This window comes from Euprymna scolopes, chromosome 2 (assembly GCF_053919585.1).
Source record: "Euprymna scolopes isolate OS-2025 chromosome 2, ASM5391958v1, whole genome shotgun sequence".
NCBI lineage: Eukaryota > Metazoa > Mollusca > Cephalopoda > Sepiida > Sepiolidae > Euprymna > Euprymna scolopes.
The window spans coordinates 192,168,809-192,194,348 of record NC_136483.1 but is presented as its reverse complement, the minus strand read 5'-3'; the positions used below and the strand labels follow the sequence as shown (position 1 = coordinate 192,194,348).

The 25,540-nt window shown below is 32.1% G+C and overlaps 1 protein-coding gene across 1 annotated transcript in view; it reads left to right on the top strand.

Moving 5' to 3' along the window:
• LOC145300323 (cytochrome P450 3A8-like) overlaps positions 1-24,413 on the top strand; it is a 57,995-nt gene extending 33,582 nt beyond the window's left edge. Inside the window, exons 9-14 of the mRNA XM_080144475.1 lie at positions 1,285-1,405; positions 4,891-5,048; positions 7,982-8,070; positions 18,978-19,115; positions 22,706-22,868; positions 23,111-24,413. Coding sequence (XP_080000601.1) covers positions 1,285-1,405; positions 4,891-5,048; positions 7,982-8,070; positions 18,978-19,115; positions 22,706-22,868; positions 23,111-23,185 — 744 coding nt within the window. The 3' untranslated portion in view covers positions 23,186-24,413. The remainder of the gene's footprint in view (positions 1-1,284; positions 1,406-4,890; positions 5,049-7,981; positions 8,071-18,977; positions 19,116-22,705; positions 22,869-23,110) is intronic.
• The last annotated feature ends 1,127 nt before the right edge of the window (positions 24,414-25,540 follow it).

Sequence of the window (25,540 nt, the reverse complement as noted above, 5' to 3'; positions counted from 1 at the left end):
TTGTTGTTGTTTCTTTTACTTTGTTTTATAACGGGGCGTTTTTTTTTTGTTTTTTTTATATTTTTTCTTTTTTTTTACATTTACTTTTAATAGAACGTATTTTCCTACGATTAACTAGATTTCAATCATGTTACTTATCTTGTCTGCATTTTGTTTTTATAATTCAATAACCGCCTAAAATTAAGTTGATGTCCCAATATTTTATGCAGGTAGGTTTTTAGCTAAATTACTTTGCCTATTTATTATATGTTTGATTTTAGACCAATTATACTTTCTGTGGAGTATTTTATTTAATTTGCTTTTCTGACTCATTATCGACGCTGCACATACATCACCTTTGTTTACGTTTTTTTTATATAGGTAATTTTTTTCCTTACCTCCACCTCCACATTTTTCTGTTAGATGATGACTTTCATATTGTTTCGACTATGCTGATTAAGAAAAACTCATTTATATTTAGCAGATAAAAGTAGTTTCGAGATATAAAGACCTGTATTATGCAATTTAAATCAGCGGCCGCCAGATTTGTGTGTACGCGCAAAGAAGAAATCTAATTCTATCTGACCGACACGGCCATCCCTCAAATTCTTTGGTGGTTTATAGTATTTGCGGGTGGGTATTCTGACAAGGATTATCAAGGTGAAATCTGGGGCAGATGTTTTGACAACCCCTTCTGTCCTGCTAGTTAAGTATATTGGCCTTTCATTTAATAATTTTAAGTCAATATTAAACCCATGACGAATAACATCGTTGAAACGTTGATCAATTCACATTGGTTTTTTTCTGATGTTTATATAATTTCATTTTTATTAACTCTACATATGTATGTGACACTTTTGAAAAAAAAGTTTTTTAGTTCAATATATCTGATTTATTTAATTATATATATATATATATATATATATATAGAGAGAGAGAGAGAGAGAGAGAGAGAGAGAGAGGAACGGAGGGAGAGAGAGAGGGAGGGAGAGAGAGGGAGGGAGAGAGAGAAAGAGAAAGAGAGGGATATCAGAATCTCGAGGTGAATAAGATCACAGATTATTGAATCTTGTGGTATTAAGTCTTAAAAAATATATAGGTAATATTTTTATCTAAGACAATCCCAGTAAAAAAGGAAGGTATAGCTCAATATACTAGATAGAGCTATACTTTTTTGGCTGGGATTGTCTTATATAAAAATATTACCTATATATATATATATATATATATATATATATATATATATATATATATATATATATATATATAATTTTTATATTTCTAATTTGTCACTTTAAATTGCAGGGACGTAAAGATCTACTGCAATTGATGCTGGATGCTCAACTTGAAGGCCATGAAAATATGGATAAGAAAACTGAACAAGAACTCAAACTGGAAAATGTAACGGATTGGAGGACAAAAAGAGGTAAAAACAAATTTGGTTTATGAAAAAATAACTCCTGTGGTGTGCGTTCTTTCAACTACAAAAACCGGATCACTGCTCGACATTCAACAGGCTCCATTTCACACCTGACTCAGTTCAAACACCTGTAAAACAGAAACCACAATTAGTTCAGAGCTGTAATTTGCCACATAACCCGTAGAGATATAAATCATTGCACATGCAATTTCCCCCACTCTATATCTGTGCCTAAATCAAAACGCGGATTCCATGAACAAAGCTTCTTTCTTAGAACTGCACGCCTGTGGAACTCTGTTCCATCTGCCTGCTTCCCTCCGGACTACAACTTGGATGTCTTCAAGTCCAATGTTAACAAATTCCTAATGAACTGCCCCCTTAATTAAACACTTCATCAAATCTCCACACTAACGTAATGTACTTGCAATAACCCTTATCCCTGAGTGGCTTCCGGGCCTTGATAAGTGGCGATCACTGTGTAAAAAAAAAAAAAAAAATTTCAGCTAGATCAGACAATTGGAAGTGTGTCAAGGGCATTACTTATTGCACGCCCCTCGTATGAAAAAATCACTCGTTGGCAAGGTGACAGACATTTAAACAAAGCTTTTCTCTAGTAATTGTCTGTAGTTTTGAGATGAGGTGTTTTCATTGATTGAGATTGTCGGACTGACTTCCTCATCTTAGTCACAACGTTTCGGCCGTTTTACTCTCATCAGGTGTTTTGTTTGTTAGGAGTCTCGAACCCAACCCTTTATTATTATTACGGGGGTACTATAAACTTTGATACAACGTCTAGACGTTGTATTAAAGTTTATAGTTACCCAAAGGTGCTGAGTTCAATCCTGAACGAAGGCAGTGAAAAGTAACATTCAAAACAGAGAATCAGCAACTATGTCCCAGAGCCTAGCTGGAGTCCGAACACGGTACCCCCGTAATAATAATAAAGGGTTGGGTTCGAGACTCCTAACAAACGGTTCCCCAGTTCGCTACAAAACACCTGATGAAGGCCGGAGGGCAAAACGGCCGAAACGTTGTAACTATAACAATCAAGATGAAGAAGTCAGTCCAACAATCTCAATCAAAGCTTTTCTCTGACAAATAAAGCAAACCTAAATTACGCACGAAAAGATAATAGCAATTGTTTAAACAATAAATAAGTATAATAAAAATAACCAATAACCAAAGAAAAAATATAACAATCTCTTTTCTTCTCTTCTTTATATTAACGAAAGTAACCAATTTGATTTGACCACTCAGTTATAAGCTATATGCAAACCGCTTCTTTTTTTTTTTACTTTGAAATCGACGAGTTTTGTAAACTATGTTTACAGATTTATTTTGTGTTTACGATTCTTTTATATGATAGTGACTCATTCAAGAAATATTGTTTTTCAAATATACTTAACTTTCAAACTTTAATTGTAGTAATAAATGCCTTTATAGCTGCCAATTAAAAGTAAAAACTAAATAAAATTCTACTTTTTTAGGCGATTATGTGTGATTATACAAAAAAAACGACAAAAATATTTTAGAATTTAGAGAGGAATCAGTTTCGCATATAAATAAAATGTATAATGATCCCCCATTTCCCGGCCATTATTGCCTTTTAGAGCAGTTAGTACCCAAATTCGTTTGACATTTTTCAATTTTGAAAAGTTATATATATATAAAATCATGCTACCACTAAATCTTGGTCCGAGCGACAAACTCACCTTCTAAAAGTGCCTTCCTTGAACTCGTACCATTAACCTTAAACCTGAGTGACAAGACCCACCCTGAAAAATCTACTGATTGTAGAAAAATCTACAACTAACACTAAGTGCAAATGGCCCCCACTTAATAAAAAATAAAAACCTTTCCATAACCTTAAGTTCGAGTGGCAAGCTCCCTCCCCATTGAACAAATCGTCTTTTAATCAACTAAAAAAAGACCAGTAAAGAAATTCCTAAAGCCAACCATCTATTATTCATGATGACCTTAAGTTTTTTGGAAAGCAAGAGAATCAGCTTGATACTTTAATAAGATCAGATTGTTTACTAATGGCATAAGGATGGTATTTAGCATTACCAAATGAGATATTCTCAATTAGAGGTCTAGGATAAATATTCTCTTTATATCGAGGTATTTCGAAACCTAATGCTTCTCACCAGAAGAGGAGCACATACCCCGTAACCTACCATGGCAACCCCTTAACCGCATTACATACCACTTATATCCACTAAATGATATTCAAAATTTTCTTCTTATATCGCATTAATTACTGTAGTTCTTCTTTCTTCCTCCCCACATTTACAATGTTTTACTCTCTCCCTCTCACACCCTATTTTTCGCTCATAATGTAGTTATCGTTAGACGTCACATCTCTAATATGTAACAGTACCTTTTCTCCTCTTCTGATGAGAAGCATTACACTTTGTAATACCTAGGTATAAAGAGCATATTTATCGTACACCCCTGATTCATGTAATCTCCCTATTGCATCAACGATTAAATTTATATAAATTAGTATATATTTTTATACTGTCGTTGAGCTTTGCATTGCCCCAATAATTTTCCTTATGAATAATTTCTCTAATTCTCTTTATAGCATCGATATATATATATATATATATATATATATATATATATATATATGTGTGTGTGTGTGTGTGTGCGTGTGAGGTCATGTCATATGCTACTGGTACCATGTAACCTAGTACTACCTGCCTCATGGTCGGGTCACCGGGACTAAACTGGTTCCCCCACTAGACTTGTTCGGTGAGGAGGATGGCTAGTCTCCCTAAACGATTAAAAACAAGATCTTCCAAAGGGCGAATTAACCCTTTTTCGGGGTCAACGGCCAACTAGTACCGTATGTGTTGGGGTGGAGAGGGCTCCTGTAAGTCGTGGTTAAGGCAACCTTTCTAGGAGAAGCAAATCTCTGATTTTAAAAACCATAAAGCGGAAGACCAGTACCCGCATTAAGCTGGTCTGCAGTTTAACGTTGCTGGCTATCTTGCTCTTGCTTGTTGCTGGATCTCAACATTTTGAACCTAGAGAGAGATTTAGCTGTCGTACAAAGCTAAGACTCTGTAACATCATCTGTGTATAGATACTCCCTCAGGAATTTTTCTATAAAAATGGTCCTGTGGCGATGGAAAAGTTGTGACACGTGGAGGCTTGAAATGCTGGAAGCATGTAATAATTGATCTCAATGACCGTGTTCAGTGTCATGCCTGCTTGAGCGTGTGAATTCACCGGTAGGACTAAAAAAAAAAAAAGGCATTTTTGGGCTCATGTTTGAGGGAGTGGCACTCGTCTGACAAGACGTTGCAATCATCATGTATGTATTTGAGTCATATGTGTTTAGTGTATGACATAGTCACATGTTTACTCTTGTTTTGTTTTTTTCAATAAATTTTATTTTGCTAATACTTTTTTAATGAGATTTTTTATTTTAATGTCTAGTTTGTTGATAGGAATTAGTGTTTATCCTTGAATTTTCTTACCAGGTTTAACAGATATCGAAGTCATCGCTCAATGCATGGTGTTCTTTTTGGCTGGATTTGAGACCACAGCATCCACACTTTCGTATTTTGCTCATTGCATAGCAACGAACCCTGATGTTCAGGATAAACTTTGCCAAGAAATACAAGAACAACTTGGACAGGTAAAATATTTTTCTTATTTAATCTGTACAATTCCAAGTAAATATTACAGAAACAAAAAAATTAATTTTTAATTACATGCACACATATGCACACGAGTGTGTATGTATGTATGTATGTATGTATGTATGTATGTATGTATGAGGGGTATTTTTAAAAATGGCAAATTTTCAATTACTAAAAATCACAAAAAATATTTTTATTATACAAATTTATTTTTTTTTTAGATGGAGTTCATCACTTATCAAGGCCCAATGGCCACTCAGGGATAAGGATTATTGTGTGTACAGTAATCAAAGGGATAGTGTAGCAATAGTATTGGAGAATTGGTAAGGTGTCATTACTTAGGGGGGGGCGGTTCATCAGGAATTTGTTTGTGTTGGACTTGAAGACATCCAGGTTGAAGTCGGGAGGGAAACAGGCAGGCGGAACAGAGTTCCACATGCATGCAGTTCTAAGAAAGAAGCTGTGTTCATGGTATCTACGTATAAATATGTGGTTTATTCCAAAGATTAATTTTTGACATGTATATTTTAAATACAATTTCGGGCACATGTCCCTCCTACAGCTCATAATCCAGAGGCACAATTTTCATAAATTCTACACATTAAATTAAGTTGTATTTCAGCAATAGCGTATAGAATGTTGTTTCCGAAGTGGTTTATTGTATCTGGTTTATCAGCATAGACATGGAACTTTACATATCCTCAAAGAAAATAATCTGATGGGGTTAAATCAAATGAAATATATATATATACGTACGTGCACACACACACACACGCACGCGTGTGTGTGTATGTGTGTAATTAAAAATGAAAAACCGAAAATTTGTTTATATGTTCATCGACGTTTCGTCTTTATCTTTCAAAAACTTTCTCAAGATGAATAATGTTAAAAGAACAGAAGTTAAAATTTGAAATACGTGGTGTATCTATGACTTGGAATTTATTTTATTTATTTATTTTTATTTTATTTTTCTGAAAAACGTATACATTAAACTATAAAGTACGTAGATGTTAAAATTCGAAATATTTGGCTCTTTTCCTGATCTACATTAATGATCTTCCAAATCACATCCTTACATCATTCGTAGACATTTTTGCTGACGACACTACCATCTATGGTAGCACATCTAAGACCAGAAACGACCAAGTTCTCTCCGATTCTCTCTCCTGATCTTGATCACGTTGTACAATGGGGAAAGGAGTGGCTGGTTACTTTTAATGCATCTAAAACCAAGCTTCTATCTTTACATCATCAACGTTCTGATCCCCATCTGGCATCAATTGAAATGAATGTCTCTCGTCTTGGGGAGGCCTCAAGTTTTGACAGGCTTCTGGGCTTGACCTTTACTCCTGATCTTAAATGGAACACATACATTAAATCTGTTGCCAAGGCCGCTGGAAAAATGGTCGGATCCTTCTATCGATCCAGTAGATATCTCACTGCTGATGCAATTCTCTATCTATATAAGAGCCAGATACGTCCAAGGATGGAATACTGTTGCCACATATGGGCAGGAGCTGCTAGAAAAGACTTGTCCTGCCTTGATAGGGTTCAAAATAGACTTTGTGGCCTGGTGGGAGATGTCCTTTTCTCTTCGCTGCAACCTCTATCTCACAGAAGAGATGTTGCGAGTTTGTCTCTGCTTTATCGTTATTTTCATGGAAAGTGCTAACTGAGCTTCAATCTATGGTCCCCCCTCGCCAAACTTTCACAAGAAACACTAGACTAGCTGAGAACATTATCAATAATTTTCCCCACTCTTTATCTGTACCTAAACCTAAACATAGATTCCATGATCAAAGCTTCTTTCTTAGAACTGCACGCCTGTGGAATTGTCTTCCGTTTTCCTGCTTTCCAGCTGTCTATAATATGGTTGTCTTCAAGTCCAACGTGAACAAGTTTCTGATGAGCCGTTCCACTTAAGTTAACAAATTTACCGAACTTCCATTACTATCGATTACTATATTGTTCTTTTGACTACTCTACACTCTTTAACCCTTATCCTTGAGTGGCCTATCGGCCTTGATAAGTGGTGATGCCTATGTAAAAAAAAAAAAGAAAAAAAATATCAATGCTTTTGGCTTATTTCTTAATACAGATGTTAACAAAAAGTAGGACAGTATAAAGTTTTTTCCAAGATTTGCTGTAAATAGCCAGCCTTGATCTGTCGTGCTTTTTTTTTAGTTTTTTATTACTATTTTACTAATTAAACGGTATAAATCGTAGAAGGCATTACGTTTAAGGTGTATGATTTCTGATTCAAGAAATCTACGGCAAGATTTACTTTAACGACTTTAACTTTTTTAAAATTTAAAGGAATGGTCATAGTGTATTATATATCAAAATAGTGCATTTAAAAAATTTTTTTTATCTCTTTTATGTTCATCTAGTTTTTGCTTTAGTGGACCCAACTGAACAAATTTGGAGGTACTCCTCCTCCCAGAATGATCAACATTTTATTAACATTATCGTGGTGAGAATAACGACTCTTGAGCCTTCCAAGTACTCTAATCACTGCGCCATGGATTCTTGCACAAAGACTCATCTAAAAAAAATTCAGAAACGTAAAATGAAGTGCTTTAATAGTATTGAAATGTTCACTTCTCCATTTTGATTCACAAAAAAAAAGTATGAGGTGTATCTGCAAACTGACAAAAAAAATGATAGAAAAGCACTTCTCTAAATAACTTGGAAAGATGGTTGTCGACAGCAAAGGAACACTTCTTCTGAGGAGGAGGAATAAAAACAATATAAAAAAAAGTTTGCCATATCATCATAAATACACATCATCTCATCATCGCCGTCGATTTTAAATTAATCTCATGTGCACTGATCGAACTTTATAATATATTGAAAACAGATTGTATATTTTTGATTTTATGGAACTCAAGTACAGTTTACATCTTCATTTGATATTCTTATTTAATAGGAATCTCCGAATTATGACAACGTTCAAAAGCTGACCTATCTTGATATGTGTATGGATGAGACGTTGAGATTGTATCCAATTGCTCCTGTGTAAGTTCTGTTAATTTTGTTTCATATTTAACTTGTTAATACATTTTCTATATTATAAACTTACCAGACAACTTTACATGCATGTACATATTTCTTGCAAAAAAAAAAGAAAAAAAATTTTTTATATGAATAAAAAAGAAACTGAAATGCATTCTGGTGGTTGATATTTCCAACATACCACACTGCTAAGCTAAGTTAATCATTTAATTTGTTTTTTAGTTCGTATGTATGTATGTATGTATGTATGTATGTGTGTATGTATGTATGTATGTATGTATGTATGTGTGTGTGTGTGTGTGTGTGTGTGTGTGTGTGTGTGTGTGTGTGTGTGTGTGTGTGTGTGTGTGTGATTTTTTTCATCTTTTTGGAATTCAATTCCGACTGTACTTTTCAAACTAGATAATCTTTTTAAACGGGTTACACTGGTTCAGTCTGGGAATCAACAAATCCGAGTCTGTCTGGTTCAAATCAAACGATTGAACTGCGAACGTTTTACTCTTAGTTTTGTCTTGTGTAGAGGTTGGTACCATGTTAAAATAATAACGTTATTATTTAGAAACCCGTTCTTAACATGGAAGGGTGGGGGGTATAATTAACTATTCTGTACTTTCATCTAACAATGTAAAGAACACAACCAATGAAAAAATCAAAATTAATTCGCAAAGCTTAACCCCCGCCCCCCCCCACCCCCGCGAAAGGAAAAGTTTTAGTAGCCTACCCCCCCCCCCCCACCTAAAAACTTTTCCAAAGACAAGGTACATGTATGTTTTGTACTTTCATGTTAAAATGTCCTGAACAGAATTACTGTAAAATTGAAGTTAACGAAAAATTCAGGCAAAGGAAGTAATAAGTGTGATTATGCGCCCATCTCCATTCCCACCAAAAACGGCAGAAATTACTGCTTGTTTTAACAGCTTAAAAAAGAAGTTCAAAGAAGAAAGTATAAAAAAAATAGTTTCCTATATGAAAATGGGAAGGGGTGCGTTAGATTTGTACTTTCACCTAACATTTCACGCCAGTAAATGTACCAAGCGAGAAAGTAAAAAAAAAAAAAAAAAAAAAAAAAATCATCAAGAGAAACAATAAAAGAATAGAGAAAAAAAATCGTGTGATTGTGTTTGGAAGCGTACATATGAAATCTTAACTTATATGATGTAGACTAGACTGGGTGCCCGGCTAGATGTATCAGAATTTGGGAGGAATTTTTGACACTCCTAACACAAAACTGCGAATGAAAAATTAAAAAACTCGTAATTTCTCCTTTAGAAGTGGGTTGTTTATTTTCTTTATGGAATATACTTCCAAAATATACTATTAAAGTTGTTTAAAAAATAATAAATATTATTTTTTATTTAAAAAAAAACAGTGTTTACAAAGTGCCGGCGCGCTTTCATGCAGCCATTTTTTTACGTAATGAAATCAATTGAATTTTACGAGTTATTTTTTTTTCAATTTTTAAACTTTAATAATCTATCAAAATTTTTCTATTGGTTAAATTTTTACAATATTTTCAGGGTCAATGTGAAATTTTATGCTCTTTCCAATAAATCCAATATAATATTTTAAAGAAACGTTTTTTTTTTTAATTCAGCCCCCCCCCTATTTTAAAATGTCTATTTAAATTGTAATAATTAATTTATATACCAAAGTTTTATATATCACAAATTGAAGATAAAAGATCAATAAATAATATATTGTAAATTAAAACAAAAAAAGAAGAGATTTTTTAGAATTTACCTGTAAAGTCCAAAGTGTAAAATCTTTTTTTTTAAAACCACGTTGATTTTTTTTTTAATAAAAGTCTATGTTCTGCTTATATTGTCCAGTAAGTAATGGACGATGACGACAATGTTTTCTATTTCATTAAATGTTTTCTTTTTTAGATATTTTTAAAAAAATTTCACTCGACAAAAAAAAAGAAAAAACGAAAATATAATAAATCAAAAATTTATGTATTTCTTTGAGAAAAGAAAAAAAAATTCCTGGAGTGTCTTTTTTTTTTTTTAAGGCAAAATCTTGTAAGTAAAATTTGACTATTTCTAAACTATGGGAACACATATTTCTTCACGGACAAGGCTAGACGACTAACATGTGGTTTTTACTTCCTTCTGTGCATCCGTAGTTCAAAACAAAAAACTACTTCCGATTTGCGATAAAAACGTAAAATACTTGCGTCATGGCGCCTTTTTTTCAAATAGGCGTTTAAAAATTCTTTTATTTAAAAAAATAAATGAATTTTGAAATATAAATATAGATAAATTCTTAACAATGAGGAATGGAACTACACATTGACTAGTAATTTTTATAGATAAGCGATTATTTGGAATTTATATCGATTTTTTATAATCGACGTTTTAAATTTTTTAAAGAAAATCGATTTTAAAAAAAGCAAATATTGCATAATTTGCTATTAAACCTGTTATTTTTTTAAATTTTGGTCTTTGCTTCTTTAATTGAAAAAAAAATTAGGGTTTGAATTACATTTTTCAAGTAGTTATAAGCTTGGAAAGATAGGAGGTCGAATTATTCAATATTTTTTCACGCATTCGTAAGGTCGGTTTCTGACACACCTATTGTCCGGCGTCGTCCGGGTGTTTAAAGGTGTGTGTTGAGCAAAAAAAAAAAAAAATAGAAAAAAGTGCTAGTAGGCAGACAGGTTCGAACCCGTACCACGAAAAAGGAAAAGAACGTGAAAAAAAAAACGTGATGTTTTTGCTGTTGCGTCCATCGCCAAACTATAAGTGGTGAGGGTTTAAATTAAGACTAGACAATCGAAAAGAGAGGGTTACTTTCGAAAACATCAGCGAAAAAAGCGTAGAAAAATACCCAGTTGAGGGTGAAAGAATTAATGTTTTTGGTCAATTTTTTTATATTTGTCGTCCGAAGGATCGAGCTTCAAAATGATATCGATCTCGTGAAAATCCATCGCCTCTGTCGAAAGTTTTAGGCATAGATACATACATACATTTAAACGTACAGCTGAGATTTATATTATAGATTATTGTGAAAGCGAATGAAAGGAAGCCAATTTAATATGACTATATAGCAAAGCACGGTTTCTTTTCATGCAAGTCAATATATGTAAAAAGATTCAAATCAATTCAAGCAAAAACATTGATGTCTATATATATAAAAGCGAAAATGTATGTATGTTTGTGTGTATGTATGTATGTATGTTTATGTGTCTGCTAAAAACTTTCGACAGACGCGACGAAATTCACAAACTCGGTATCACATTGAAGCTCCATCCTTCGCTCGAAAAATATCGAAAAATTGGCCAAAAACGTTCATTTTTCACCCCGAAATCGAAAATTTTCGACAGGGGGGGGTCAACAAAAACGGTCCTCTCGTGACGACGACCGATTCTACGCATGCGTCAGATGACGTCATGACCTGATTTACTTTAAATAGTTGAAAAACTGACTAAATTTCATGTATATCGCGTTAGTTCAGTTGGTTAGCGCGTTGGTTCGTTATCTAAACGTTTTGGGTTCGAATCGTGGTGTGAGATGTCTTTTTTTTCGATTTTTTAAATTTCAATATTGAAACAGGGTTATTTAAGCCATTTTTCACGTGTTTTTTTTTGTTTTGTTTTCTAAAGAAGTTTTAACGTTCGTTTTTCTGTTTTCTTTTTCGCGTTTTCTTTTTTTCCGATTTTTACATTTAACATCGTTCGTTTGCCTTACGTTTGGGTGTTTTTCGATTTTTTAAAGTTTTAACATTTTAATATTTAAAAATATTTACTTCGCTTATTCTTATGTTTTGATTAACACCCCCCGCCCGAGCACGTACACCTCTAAACACCCGGGCAACGCCGGGTATGCCCCACTAGTCTATATATATAAAAGGCAAAACGTTGTGTGTGTGTGTGTGTGTGTGTGTGTGTGTTTGTGTGTGTGTGTGTGTGTGTGTTTTGTATGTCTTGCAAAAACTTTCCACACAGGCGATGGTACCTCACCAAACCGGTATCACATTTTAAACATCGACCCTTTGGACAACAAATATAGAAAAATTGGCAAAAACACTAATTCACCCTCAACTGGCCGGTTTTCTACAGAGAGGGGTCGTTTTTTTATGTTGCCATATTTTGCAAGTCATCGTATCGTAGTATCAATTTGATTGGCTTTTCTTAATTTCAACGTTGCGAACTTCTGGTCAGACGGTGAAGCATCGGTAATCTTTTCCACCTTCGCATCACGGGTTCAAGCCTGCCTGCCTGTCCACTACCACTTTTTTTAACACCTTTTTCCATCTTGGCCCTCCCCGCCCCTGCTCCTACCATTTTAAACACCTCTCTTCACATGGGCTGCCGACTGTTGTTTTGATCCCCCCTCCTCGCTGCTACCACTTTTTTAACACCTTCGCCTTCTTTATTTTTTTCACACACCTCCAAACACCTGGGAAACGTCGGGCACCAACACTAGCGGGGATACCCGGCGTTGCCCTGGCGTTTGGAGGTGTGTGTTTGTGGTGGTGGTGGTGGTGGTGGTGGTAAATCAAAACAAAATGGAAAATAAAGAATGATCGAACGCAATAACCATGTTTAAATATTATATATATATATATATATATATATATATATATATATATATATATATATAATTCTGTCCCACTCCTAAAAGCAATATAGCGGAACTAAAAAAGGACCATAAAAGAAGAAACCTTATATGAAAAGATAGAACAAAAATTTGGCCACAGCACTGAAAAGCTGTTTATAGAATCCTGGAAAAGATACATTGATGACTGCTTCATCCTGTGAAAACCCACATGGGGGGGAGGGAATCACAGACTTACACACCATACTCCAAAACCTACACCCAAAAATTAAATTCACCATAGAACAAAGCTCTACAGAATTACCCTTCTTAGATATACTAATAAAGATTAAAGACAATAACATTATCACAGACATTTACCGCAAACCCACAGACACCCGACAATACCTACACTTTAAAAGTCACCACCCTAAAAGCTGCACAAAAGCCATTCTCTACACCCTAGCACGTAGAATCTGCATCATAGACACGGACAAAACCCTTCGGACAATCTGACTCCAGGAACTACGAATAAATCTAAGAAAAAGAAATACCCACCACAACTTATAGACAAAGGAATCCAACTCGCCATAAATATATCAGTAGAAGATTTGAGAACCCCTAAATAACGAAACAAAGAATAAATACTAACATACGTCTCCACACACAACACAAACAACCCTGAGCTTTTCACAGAGATAACGAAAAACCTCATCCTACTTAACCAAAACAGCAAACTAAACAACTTCCTTAAAACAACAAAAATAATAAAAAGCAAACGCCAACCCAAAAACCTAAAACCCATTCTTACTTCATCCAAACTCAATCAAGACACAACAAAAGGAGTCACAAAATGCTACAAACAACGATGTGGAGTCTGCAACATAATATTAGAGGGGAACACATACACATTCACGAACCCTATACAAACATTCATAATTAAAAAAAGACCTAGATTGCACCTAAAAAATGTAGTCTATGTAATAAAATGTGCAGCATGCGATAAATCCTACATAAGCGCCACAAAAACTCTTAGTAATAGAGTAGCCCTACATCGATCCAACATCAAAATCGCGGAAAATAGACACCTGCATGTATCACAGCACATACACACATGCAGTGGAAACAAATTCGAAATAATGCCTAAGAAAAAACTTCATGGCAAAGTTCAACCCCACTTTAAACATTTCCCAATAATTATACACATAGATAGACAAAACACAAAATACACTTACACGCTTACATACTTAGGCAAATGTGCACTCTCACACACGAAACAAAACAAGCACAATAAAGCACGTGAACACTTTCACGGGCGCACACATCCATATCCAGTATAATACCATTTCCCTAAACTAAACAAACAATTAGAAACAAAATACACCACTCTACCCACACTTAATAAAAGAAAATCTTTCTAGACAAAAAAAAACTTTAACCAATATGTGTGTGGTATGTGAGTGGGTGTATGTATGTGGGTGCGTATATGTAAGTTTCGTGGTTAAATTTTAAATTCTGAAAAACAACATAGAGACACATATATTCGATTTAAGAATTTATTGTTTGACAAAAGGAATATATAGAAGGGGTTATGTTTCTTCAAGTAATATCTATCAGGATTTTCATCTGAATTCTATCAGTGTCTTATCTCGCTTATATATATATATATATATATATATATATATATATATATATATATATATTTATTTATATATATATATATATATATATATATATATATATATATATATATATAGGTGGGCGGATACGTGCGCGTGTGTATATGTGTGTGTATATATATGCATGTATATATATGGGTTGATGGATGTATGAGTGTGTGTATATGTATGTGTGTATGGGTGTGCACCTACATATGTCTCTCTCTCTCTCTATATATATATATACATATGTGTGTATGCATACATACACACATACGTAGGCGTACGTGTGTATGTATGCATACATATATGTATATATATATATATGTATGTGTGTGTGCGATTGTGTATGCGTGTGCGTGTATATATATCATCTGATATCTATTCTCCATCATGGTTGTGTGTGTGCGTGTAATGTTTGGGTGACTGAGTGCACATACGCATATGTGCTTGGATTGGAAAAGACAGAGTAAACTTTAACCAATATGTATGTGGGTGTGGGTGTATGTATATGTATATGTGTGTGTGATTGTGGGTGTGTGCGTGTATATATATAGTGTTGGGCGGATGTATGCGCGTATGTATATATATGTGCTTATATATATGTATGTATGTATGTATGTATGTATATATATGGGTGGGTGAATGTATGCGTATGTGTATGTATGCATATGAATGTGTGTGTATGTGTGTGCTGCTGCATATGACCCTCTATATATACATGTGTGTATGTGTGCATGTACCTACATGCGTATGCGTATGTATGTGTATATATACATACATATATGTATATATATGTGTGTGTGTGTGTGATTGTGTGTGCGTGTGTGAATGTGTATATATCATCTGTTACCTATATTTCATCTTGTATGTGTCTGCGTATACTTGTTTGGGTGATATGTATGTGTGTATGTGTGTATGTGCGTATACTTATGTTTGGGTATATGTATGTGTGCATATGCCTACATACGTTTGCGTGTGTGTGAGTGTATATATATATGTATATATATGTGTGTGGTATGTATGTTTATGTGTGTGTGATTGTATGTACGTATGTGTGTGTATATATATATAAAAAAGAAAGTCATAAAAATAAAAACATAAAAATCTTTACCAAATGAACTTAACCTTCATTGGACCCCACAACACGCTTACTATTGATGACAGGAAGTCTGAAACTGACATTTCTCTGAAAAACACACTCAGGGTTATCAGATGTAAAATGTTCTCCAAAATAACATTTCAAACTTTCACTTAAAAAAAAACTTTATATAAAAATATCTGAAGAGAGCTGAACAAGGCTTGAAACGCGTTAACAAATATTTTTAAATAAAAAAATGATAAAATGCCGAAAAACCTATCAACTGTGGGTTTTTCGGCATTTTATCATTTTTTTATTTAAAAATATTTGTTAACGCGTTTCAAGCCTTGTTCAGCTCTCTTCAGATATTTTTATATAAAGTTTTTTTTTAAGTGAAAGTTTGAAATGTTATTTTGGAGAACATTTTACATCTGATAACCCTGAGTGTGTTTTTCAGAGAAATGTCAGTTTCAGACTTCCTGTCATCAATAGTAAGCGTGTTGTGGGGTCCAATGAAGGTTAAGTTCATTTGGTAAAGATTTTTATGTTTTTATTTTTATGACTTTCTTTTTTATATATATATACACACACATATATATATATATATATATATAAAAACGATGTTAAAACTTCTTAAAACTTCTTAAAAAATATCGGAAAAACAAAACAAAAAAACCTAGCGAACTTCATGGGGGGAAACAAGCGAACGATGTTAAAACCTTTCTTTCTTTTTTTTTTTTTTCGATTATTACAGTTTTAATATTGGAACAAGATTGTGTTTTCGTTCTTTTTTTGTTTTTTGTTTTTCCGATTTTTTAAGAAGGTTATTTTTTCGTTCTTTTTTTTTGGTTTTGTTTCTCCGGTTTTTTAAGATGTTTTAACATCGTCTGCTTAAACATTCGTTTTTTTACCATCACGTTCGCTGTTTTTTTTTTCTAATTTTTTTAAAGAAGTTTTAACATCGTTTTTTTTTCGCTTATTCTTTATTTTCTATTTTGTTTGGATTTATCTCCCCACACCTCCAAACACCCGGGCAACGCCGGGTACTCCCGCTAGTCATTATATAAATGGAGATATTTTATTATCAAACACATTCATATCAAACTGATATCTTTTGTTTGTAATTTGTAATTAGTACATCCAATGATAATCAAAGTTTGCAAGTTTTTCAATTTTATCGATTTTCTTTTTCTACATATCTCAGTTTCCAGTTCAGTTTGTATTTTATTTATTGTTGAGCCTCCCTCTTACAGGGTTATTCAAAAATCAAGAGACTTTATTCAAAAATATAAATACTTTATTCAAAAATATAAATACTTTATTCAAAAATCAAAAGACTTTATTCAAAAATATAAATACTTTATTCAAAAATCAAAAGACTTTATTCAAAAATATAAAGACTTTATTCAAAAATCAAGAGACTTTATTCAAAAATATAAAGACTTTTTCAGATATAAAAAAAAATTATTTTTAAATTTTACCCTTAATGGTAGAATCAAATCAAGGTATGGAGAACAATATGAACTCGGATGGTTCTGCTAACAAGAAACCCAGAGTAATGATGAATGAATCTCTTTTTGAGTTAATAAAAAGGCTTGTTGGGCAAAATGTACCTGCAACGGAAATTATGCAGATGACAGGACAGAACAAGTCTACTGTGTATAAAGCAGTTTCAAAGATAAGAGAAAATCCAGATTCCTCTTACTCTGAGAATTATGGAAAATCAGGGCGACCTACAACACAGCATCCTGACTTGGTAAACAAGGTTAAAAATATTATTAATGAAGACCAGTCGTTAACTCAAAAAGGGATTCAAACAAAGTTTGAAGAAAAATTTGGATTTACCCCGAATCAAACCTCCGTTTGCAGACTTTTGAAGGAAGCGGGGCTAACAAGAAAAAGGCTGAAGAGGAAGGCAGCTGTCGTTAACACGAATAATCACCGTGAAAAAATGAGAGAATACGCCAGGGCTTTTGTGGGATATCGAAACCGCGAAGTTTTGTTTCTGGATGAAACAGGCTTTAATTTGCACACATCCAAAAATTATGGATATTCGCAAATTGGTGTAAGCCCAGTTACTTATGTGCCCCCTATCTAAAGGACAAAACCTATCAGCCTTCTGTATTATTTCACAGTTCAGCTTATCCTATTACAAACTGATTGATGGATCGTTTAATGGGGAGAGGTTTCTTGAGTTTCTCGTCGGGGCTGTTAATGAGGGTGTTTTAAGGAGAAATGTAGTCTTAGTAATGGATAACGCCCCAATCCACAAGACAATTGTTGTTAAAAAGTTTTTAGAATCTCACCAGATTGAAGTTGTATATCTTCCCCCCTACAGCCCCGACCTTAACCCTATAGAAAATTTTTTTAGTATGGTTAAGTCTAGATACTCGGCCATAAGACCTCGTGCTGTTACTAGGGAAGAATTAAAAATTAATGTTGGTAATGTTTTGGAAAACTTAAATGGGGAGGATGTGCAAATTTTTGAAAATCTCATAAGAAAAATGTGGGACCTAATCTACCAAGTAATAACAGGTGTTGAATAAATGAAATTATAAAGTCTCTTGATTTTTGAATAAAGTCTCTTGGTTTTTGAATAAAGTCTTTATATTTTTGAATAAAGTCTTTATATTTTTGAATAAAGTCTCTTGGTTTTTGAATGAAGTCTCTTGGTTTTTGAATAAAGTCTCTTGGTTTTTGAATAAAGTCTCTTGATTTTTGAATAACCCTGTAAATAATCAAACGCTACTCAAGTTCCACCATTACCGATCATCACGGTGTTGTCTCACCGTCACCAGACATTCATTAATCCTTATTCTCGAGTGGCTTTTGAGCCTTGATAAGCAGTGAACCCCCACCTCTAGTAAAAACAAATTAAATATTTATCAAATTAACATCTTTTACTCGTTATTCATAATTAGTAGATCTAATAATAATTAAAGTTTTAATGTTTAGTCATTTTAGTATCAATTTCGTTTTTGTTTTTTCATATTTCAATTTCCAGTTCAATTTCGTTTTGTTTTTTTATTTTTTTTTATTTCGGTTTCCAGTTCAATTTCGTTTTTTTTTTTGTTTTTTGTTTTGTTTTTTTCATATTTCGGTTTCCGATTCAATTTCGTTTTTGTTTTTATTATTTAGTATTTTTTTCTTTCTAAAACAGCAATTCATTCTTTTGTATAATGATTAGTAATTATTTCGCATTTTATTGAATTACAGTAACGTCCAAAACTAAGGGACAATATTTTAAAACCAAATATTTGTTAGAAATAACAACTGTGAAAAGCTGAAATTTTGACAACTGGTAGTCGTTATCATCCATAATAACATACTAAAATTTGAATCAAATATTAGGTTTTAACATTTTGCCCCTTAGTTTTAGACACGACTGTATGTCATTGTTTTAGAAAGGAGGTCATCAACGTTCTAATAATTTAATTATTTCCTAATTTAAAGTGTTCAATATTGAAATCACATTTTGAAGATTCATTTTTAATAATTTCTTAAAGGAGATGAAAAAATTTTATGAAAGATTTGATATGAATAATAAAACTTTGAATCTTTTGTTCTCTTCCTTCAGACGCCATATTGATAATAAATATTATTTTCGTTTGCTTTTTCACCTTTTCTTTTTAGGCTGTCAAGGGAATGTAAAGAAGATTGCATCATAAAAGGAATCCGAATTACCAAAGACACCGCAGTTTTCTTTCCAGTTATGTGTTTACATTATGATCCCAGATACTGGAATGAACCGGAAAAGTTTAATCCTGAAAAGTAAGTATCAAATTTGCTGAAACGGGGAACTCGAAATGTGTGGCATGATGGGGGTGCTAAGCTTGTTCGATTTAAATCCAAATATTGGAAAACCAGTTAATAGAAGCTGCTGTTCAAGGCACTCTTTAAAATAAATGAAATGTAGTTTTGTTTTATGCTTGGGCGAAGTACAATTGATGCTATATTTATTCTGTGATTAATGCCAGAGAAGTATCTTGGTAAGAAGAAGAAGAATCTGTATTTTATTTTTATAGATTTATAAAAAAACTTTGACAGTTTCCAGAGATGTTGTCTGATTCGTTTTGCATTAATTATTTGCAAACAGGTTCATGATGAGGATTATTCAAGTCATGTACAGAAATAGTCAAAGCAACGTTAGAATAAACAACACATTTAGTTTAATGTTAAGGTTAGAGCATATAAGATATCTGTACAATGTCTGTTGCTTTTCATTTGTGTCTGTTTTGTAGATTTTGTCTGGAAGAGAGACTTTATGCTGGTGATTTTAGTGCTTGGCTGTGAAATTGTAGAAGGTTTCTATGCTAAGTTCAAGACATTGAAAAATGTAAAGGTCTGAGAATGGATGTTACCCAGAACAAAGTGCTAATCAGTGGTTGTAATGTTGAAAGCCTTCGGAAAGAAGTTCCCATAATCAGTTTGTGGAATAGGAGTTTGGTGCAACTTAATATTTTTGTGTTACTTGTAAGCTTAACAAGTTGTAAACATGTGGCACATAAAAAGTTGATGATCAGTTTGTGTGCAACAAGTGTGAGACAATGGAGGCGGATGGGAACTCTGTACAATTGGATGACAAGACTATTGAGGTTTATATTAATTTATTTATTGCGGACTATTCTCATCTTTATTCTTGTTTCATGACGTTTTGGCCAACTATTCCTCTGCCCTTCGTCAGGTGGTAACCGTGACGGATAGGAACTTCGAATCTCCTAACTGCATTCTCAGCAGTCACTGCCATCCATAGTTGTTGTCATCTCACCACGTTTTGGCCAAGTAAGCCTCTGGCCGGCTTTGGGGAGGATTGAAACCGCTATCTTCAAACAATGCTCATCTGGAACCATAGAGATTCAACATCTCTATCAACTGCGCCACGGGCCCTGAAGGGCGATCAAGGTTGGATTTTTTGATCTTATAAATCCACGTTTATTTATTCACTGATCTTCCATGGTCGGGTCCGTACGAATGGTATATATATATTATTTTAATTGGAATTCCTTATTGAGAAGAGTATTATTTATATTAATTTATTTATTCCAGACTATTATTCTCATCTTTATTAGTTGTTGTTTCACAACGTTTCAGCCAACTATTCCTCTGGATTGCAGTGATTGTTGAGAATGCAGTTTGGAGATTTGAAGTTCCTATTCGTCGCGGTTACCACCTGACGAAAGCCAGAGGAATAGTTGGCCGAAACGTCGTGAAACCAATAAAGATGAGAATAAAAGTTCGCAATAAATAAATTAATATAAATGATACTCAATTAAAATAAAATATATACTATTGAGGTTGTTCAGAAATTTTGTTTCCTTAGTGATACGATTGGAGCACAGGGGGGAGACGGTGCTAGTGTGATCGCAAGAATTAGAAATGGGTGGAGTAAGTTCAGAGAACTTCTGTCATTACTAATCAGCAGAGTGTTACCACTGTTGACCAAGGGAAGATTCTATCAGGCATGTGTGCTCTGTATGATGCTGTATAGATGTGAAAGCCGGCTAGTAAAGATTGAAGACATGCGTTGCATTGAGAGAAATGATATAAGAATGATACAATAAGTGTATAATTTGATTCTTAAAGACAGACTTAAATCGGATGACGTCAGAGGAAGAATAAATCTTACCAATATGTAGAGATTTTGTTGGTTTGGTAACAGTAAAAGGGCGCATGACAGTTCTTGCATAATTAGATCTATGACATTTGAAGACGCAGAATAAGTTGGCAGAAGCAATCCAAGGAAAACATGACAGGAAGTGATAGTGATGAATTTGAGAGAAAGAGAAATAAATAAACACTTAGCTAGAGATAGGTTTGTTTGGAAGTCAGTTTTAAAAACCGTTCAACACATGCAAGCATGTAAAACAGACATTAAATAGAATATGAAAATGAGACTTAGTACAGCAAATATAGGTCAAATAGAAGGTAGGGGGGATGGGTTTATTCTTTTTAACTATTCTATTAAAAACAGTCAACTGAAAATGTTGTTAAAAATATCATTTTAAATTTGAGTTAATATAAATAATCTAGGTCAAGTTCATGACAAATGAACTTCAAACCAAAATAATTATTTCGATCTCAATATCTAAAATTTTTCAAAAATATCTTAAACATTTCATGAAAAATTTAGATTGGCATTTAAAAAAAAAGCAATTTTTATTTTTTATTTTATAAATATGTGAAAGAACAGATCAATTCTTCTTTAATAACTTTATTCTGTTTTTTTTTTTATACGAAACTAAGTTAAACCCGAGAGTGTTTTTAATTTCATCTTTGTTTTACAGTTTTGTATAGGCGTTATTTGATCAGGTTTCCTGAAGATACCGGCTTCCTGATATGCACCAAACATTGATATTACTGTTTTTTTTTTTTTTTTTTTTTTTTGCCTTTAAAAACTAAATCATGTTCTGCAAGACAAAAATAATCATTTTCCTCTACAAAACTATCAAATGAAACATTCTTTCTCACTGAATCACTGAAGCAAATATAGGTCAAATAGAAGAGGGGGAGATAAAATCATTCTTTTTAACTCTTCTTTAAGAAAACCAGTCAACTGAAACTGCTTGTAAAATATTTTAAGCTTGAGTTAGTGTAAACAATATACGTCAAATAGGATGGGGTTGATTTCAGTGATGTGAAATGTAACAATGAAACTCGAATTCACTTCAAATCAAAATAAGTTAATCTCTTGACCATGTCATGAAAAAACGCGTAGTTTTGTCTCTTCAAAACAAAACGATTTTTATTTCTCTTTTTATAAATATAAGAAAGAATCGATTTCCTTTCCAATAAGTTTATTCTATATCTATTTTTTATACTAAATTAATTGATTTGTCTAAAATAAAGATATTTTTTAAGTAATTTGTTTTAATACAAGATTAAAATCCAAATTACAGAATCATTTACAAATTACATTGTTTTTAATTTGTATATTTGTAACAGTTTTGTGTAAATACAAGAGCTGAATTGTGTCATAAAACTTTTAAATCTGTTCAAAAAACTATTATGAAACAATAAAGATTTGATGATAAAATTCTGATTAAATTTTCAACACCATTTTTTTCTAGAATTATCCAGAGTTTTCTTTCCATAAAATATTTATATAAATAAGTGAATTGCCCATTATTTTCATAATTCCAGTTTCAGTAAAGAAAACGAAGCAAAACAAACACTATTTACATATATTCCTTTTGATGAAGGACCAAGAATTTGTGTTGGAAAGCAACAGAAATTTGATGATACAATTCTGATTATAACTTCAGGATTTTTTTTCTAGAAAAAAAATCCAGAATTTTTTTTTTTTCCATAAAATATTTATTTATATGATATTCTGAATTGTCTCCTAATTTTTGCCATTCTAGCTTCAGTAAAGAAAACAGAGCAAAACAAACACCATTTACATATCTTCCTTTTGGGGGCGGACCAAGAGTTTGTGCTGGAATGCGATTGGCTGAACTTGAATTCAAGATGGCGGTTGTACAAATGTTGAGAAAATTTCGTCTTGTTCCATGTGAAAAGACTGAAGTAAGTAATCTTCACTGATTATCTTTATGTAAAATACTTCATATTGAATACAGTTAAAAATAACCAGATTTAATCTTTGCTTAATATTAATCCTATTTCTTGTTTTTCAATTTGGTTAGTAAAATTTTTCAATAATATTTTAATCTTGTTTGACTTTGAAAAAAAAAAGCAGACTAAAAAGCAATTAAATTTTTTATTCTGAATATTAAAATTCACTTAAATAATTTCTTTTATCATTGCAGAAAAAGATTGAATTTTCCAATGCAGGGATTCTGAAAGCGAAGAATGGAATTTGGATCAAAATTGAACACCGTTAAATACAATATCATTTTTTTTTAAATAATGCATGATATTTTCTCGTGTTAATGTTTGTAGAATAATTGAAATGGCAGGATTAGTTCACTGGAGAAGGCTAATGGGAGGAAGTGATGAGGATGAATTTGAAAAAAGAGGAATAGCACATAGTTAGATATATATTATTTTGGAAGTCAACTTCTAAAAGTTGCCCAACAAACATCACCATGTAAAACGGATGTTAAACCGAATATGATGACATTATACTTTTAATAAATAAAGGCCTCAATATCTTATATCTTATCTTATTTATCTTAGGATAGAGCTGTCTAAATAATTAATAATTAAATAATGTAAAGTTTAACATTTTATTGAAAATCCATCATTGACCATCAGAAATGTTTCTGAATGTCATCAATCTATTTGTATTATTTGGACAGTAAAACTTTACCAAGTACTTTATCCATTGCGCCAGGGGCCCTTGCAGACAAGAATTTGTGGCGCAGTGAATAGCTTACTTGGTAAAACTCAGTTTTAAAGTCATACTCTTCTGGAGGTTGAAGGTTCAGTTCTCAGTGTGGGCGACACCCGAAGTAAATTACTAAAGACTTCTACCTAGTCATGGCTAACGAAACGAGAGTATGCTACCCCAATGGATTAAATAGGGGGTTATGTGTAGATTCCAAACTTCGGTAGAAAGATTCACGAATTCGACAAAATACTCGTAAAGATGATCGGAGGCTACATCGACCAAAACGCTGTGTGAGCAACACTCAAGATATGAACAGTAATTCTAAGAATCCAAATAAAACAAATAATCAATCCTCGTCACTAAAAATTCAGAAGCGTAATATTAATCTATTTGTCTTCAATTGCGACCTGGACAAACAGAAAAACATGAACATCAAATTTATATTATAGATTTAGTGTTTCAAGTTTGTAAACATTATTTTTAATTATTAAGATTGAAATACAAAACTATTAACCTCCATTTTTTTGTTGTGTTTGGCATTGTCCCAAAAATAAATAAAAGTATGTAAAAGTTCTGAAAACTTTTCACCCTTCAATTATATTGAACATAATTCTCTTCTTTTTGTCTTACTTTCGTGAAAAGGACAAAAGAAGAAGATAAAAAATAATTTTATCTACAAAATATAAAGATGAAGTGTTTTACCAGTTTTGCATGAATATTGTTTGGTTTTTATATTTTTAAAAATATTTTTGGAAATAAATTGTTTATTGTATACTTTATATTATTAACAAATTTCTTGAACAATGAAAATTAATTTTAACTAATAAATAATATATTCGATAAACTTAAAATTAAAAAAAACTGATATTTTTTTACATTGGTAAAGTTAAAAGACGTGATATTTTTATATTGGTAAAATGAAAAGAACTGTTATTTTTTACATTGGTAATATTTAAAAAAAAAACCAATATTCTTTACATTGGTAAGATTAAAAACTGATATTTTTTACATTGGTAAAATCAAAAGAATTAATATTTTCTGCATTGGTAAGATTAAAAGAACTGATATTTTTACATTGGTAAATTTAAAAGAACTTATATTTTTACATTGGTAAAATTTAAAAAAAAAACTGATATTTTTTACATTGGTAAGATTAAAAGAACTGATATTTTTATATTGGTGAAATTAAAAGAATTGATATTTTTTATATTAGTAAGATTAAAAGCACTGAAATTTTTTACATTGGTAAAGTTATAAAACTGATATTTTTTAGATTGGTAAAATTACAAGAGATATCTTTACGTTGGAAAAATTAAAAAAACTGATATTTTTTACATTGGTAAAATAAAAAGAACTGATATTTTGTACATTAGTAAAATAAAAAGAACTGATATTTTTTACATTGGTAAAATAAAAAGAACTGATATTTTGTACATTAGTAAAATAAAAAGAACTGATATTTTTTACATTGGTAAAATAAAAAGAACTGATATTTTGTACATTAGTAAAATAAAAAGAACTGATATTTTTTACATTGGTAACATTAAAAGGACTGATATTTTGTACATTAGTAAAATCAAAAGAACTGATATTTGTTACATTAGTAAAATTCAAAAGAACTGATATTTTTTACATTAGTAAAGTTAACAGAACTGATATTTTTTACATTGGAAAAATTAAAAATACTGATATTTTTTACATTGATAATATTTTAAAAACACTAATATTTGTTATATTGGTAAAATTAAAAGACGTGATATTTTCTACATTAGTAAAATTAAAAGAACTGATATCTTTTATATTGGTAAAGTTAAAACAGTGATATTTTTACATTGGTAAAGTTAAGAGAACTGATATTTTCTACATTAGTATAATTAAAAGAACTGATATTTTTTACATTGGTAAA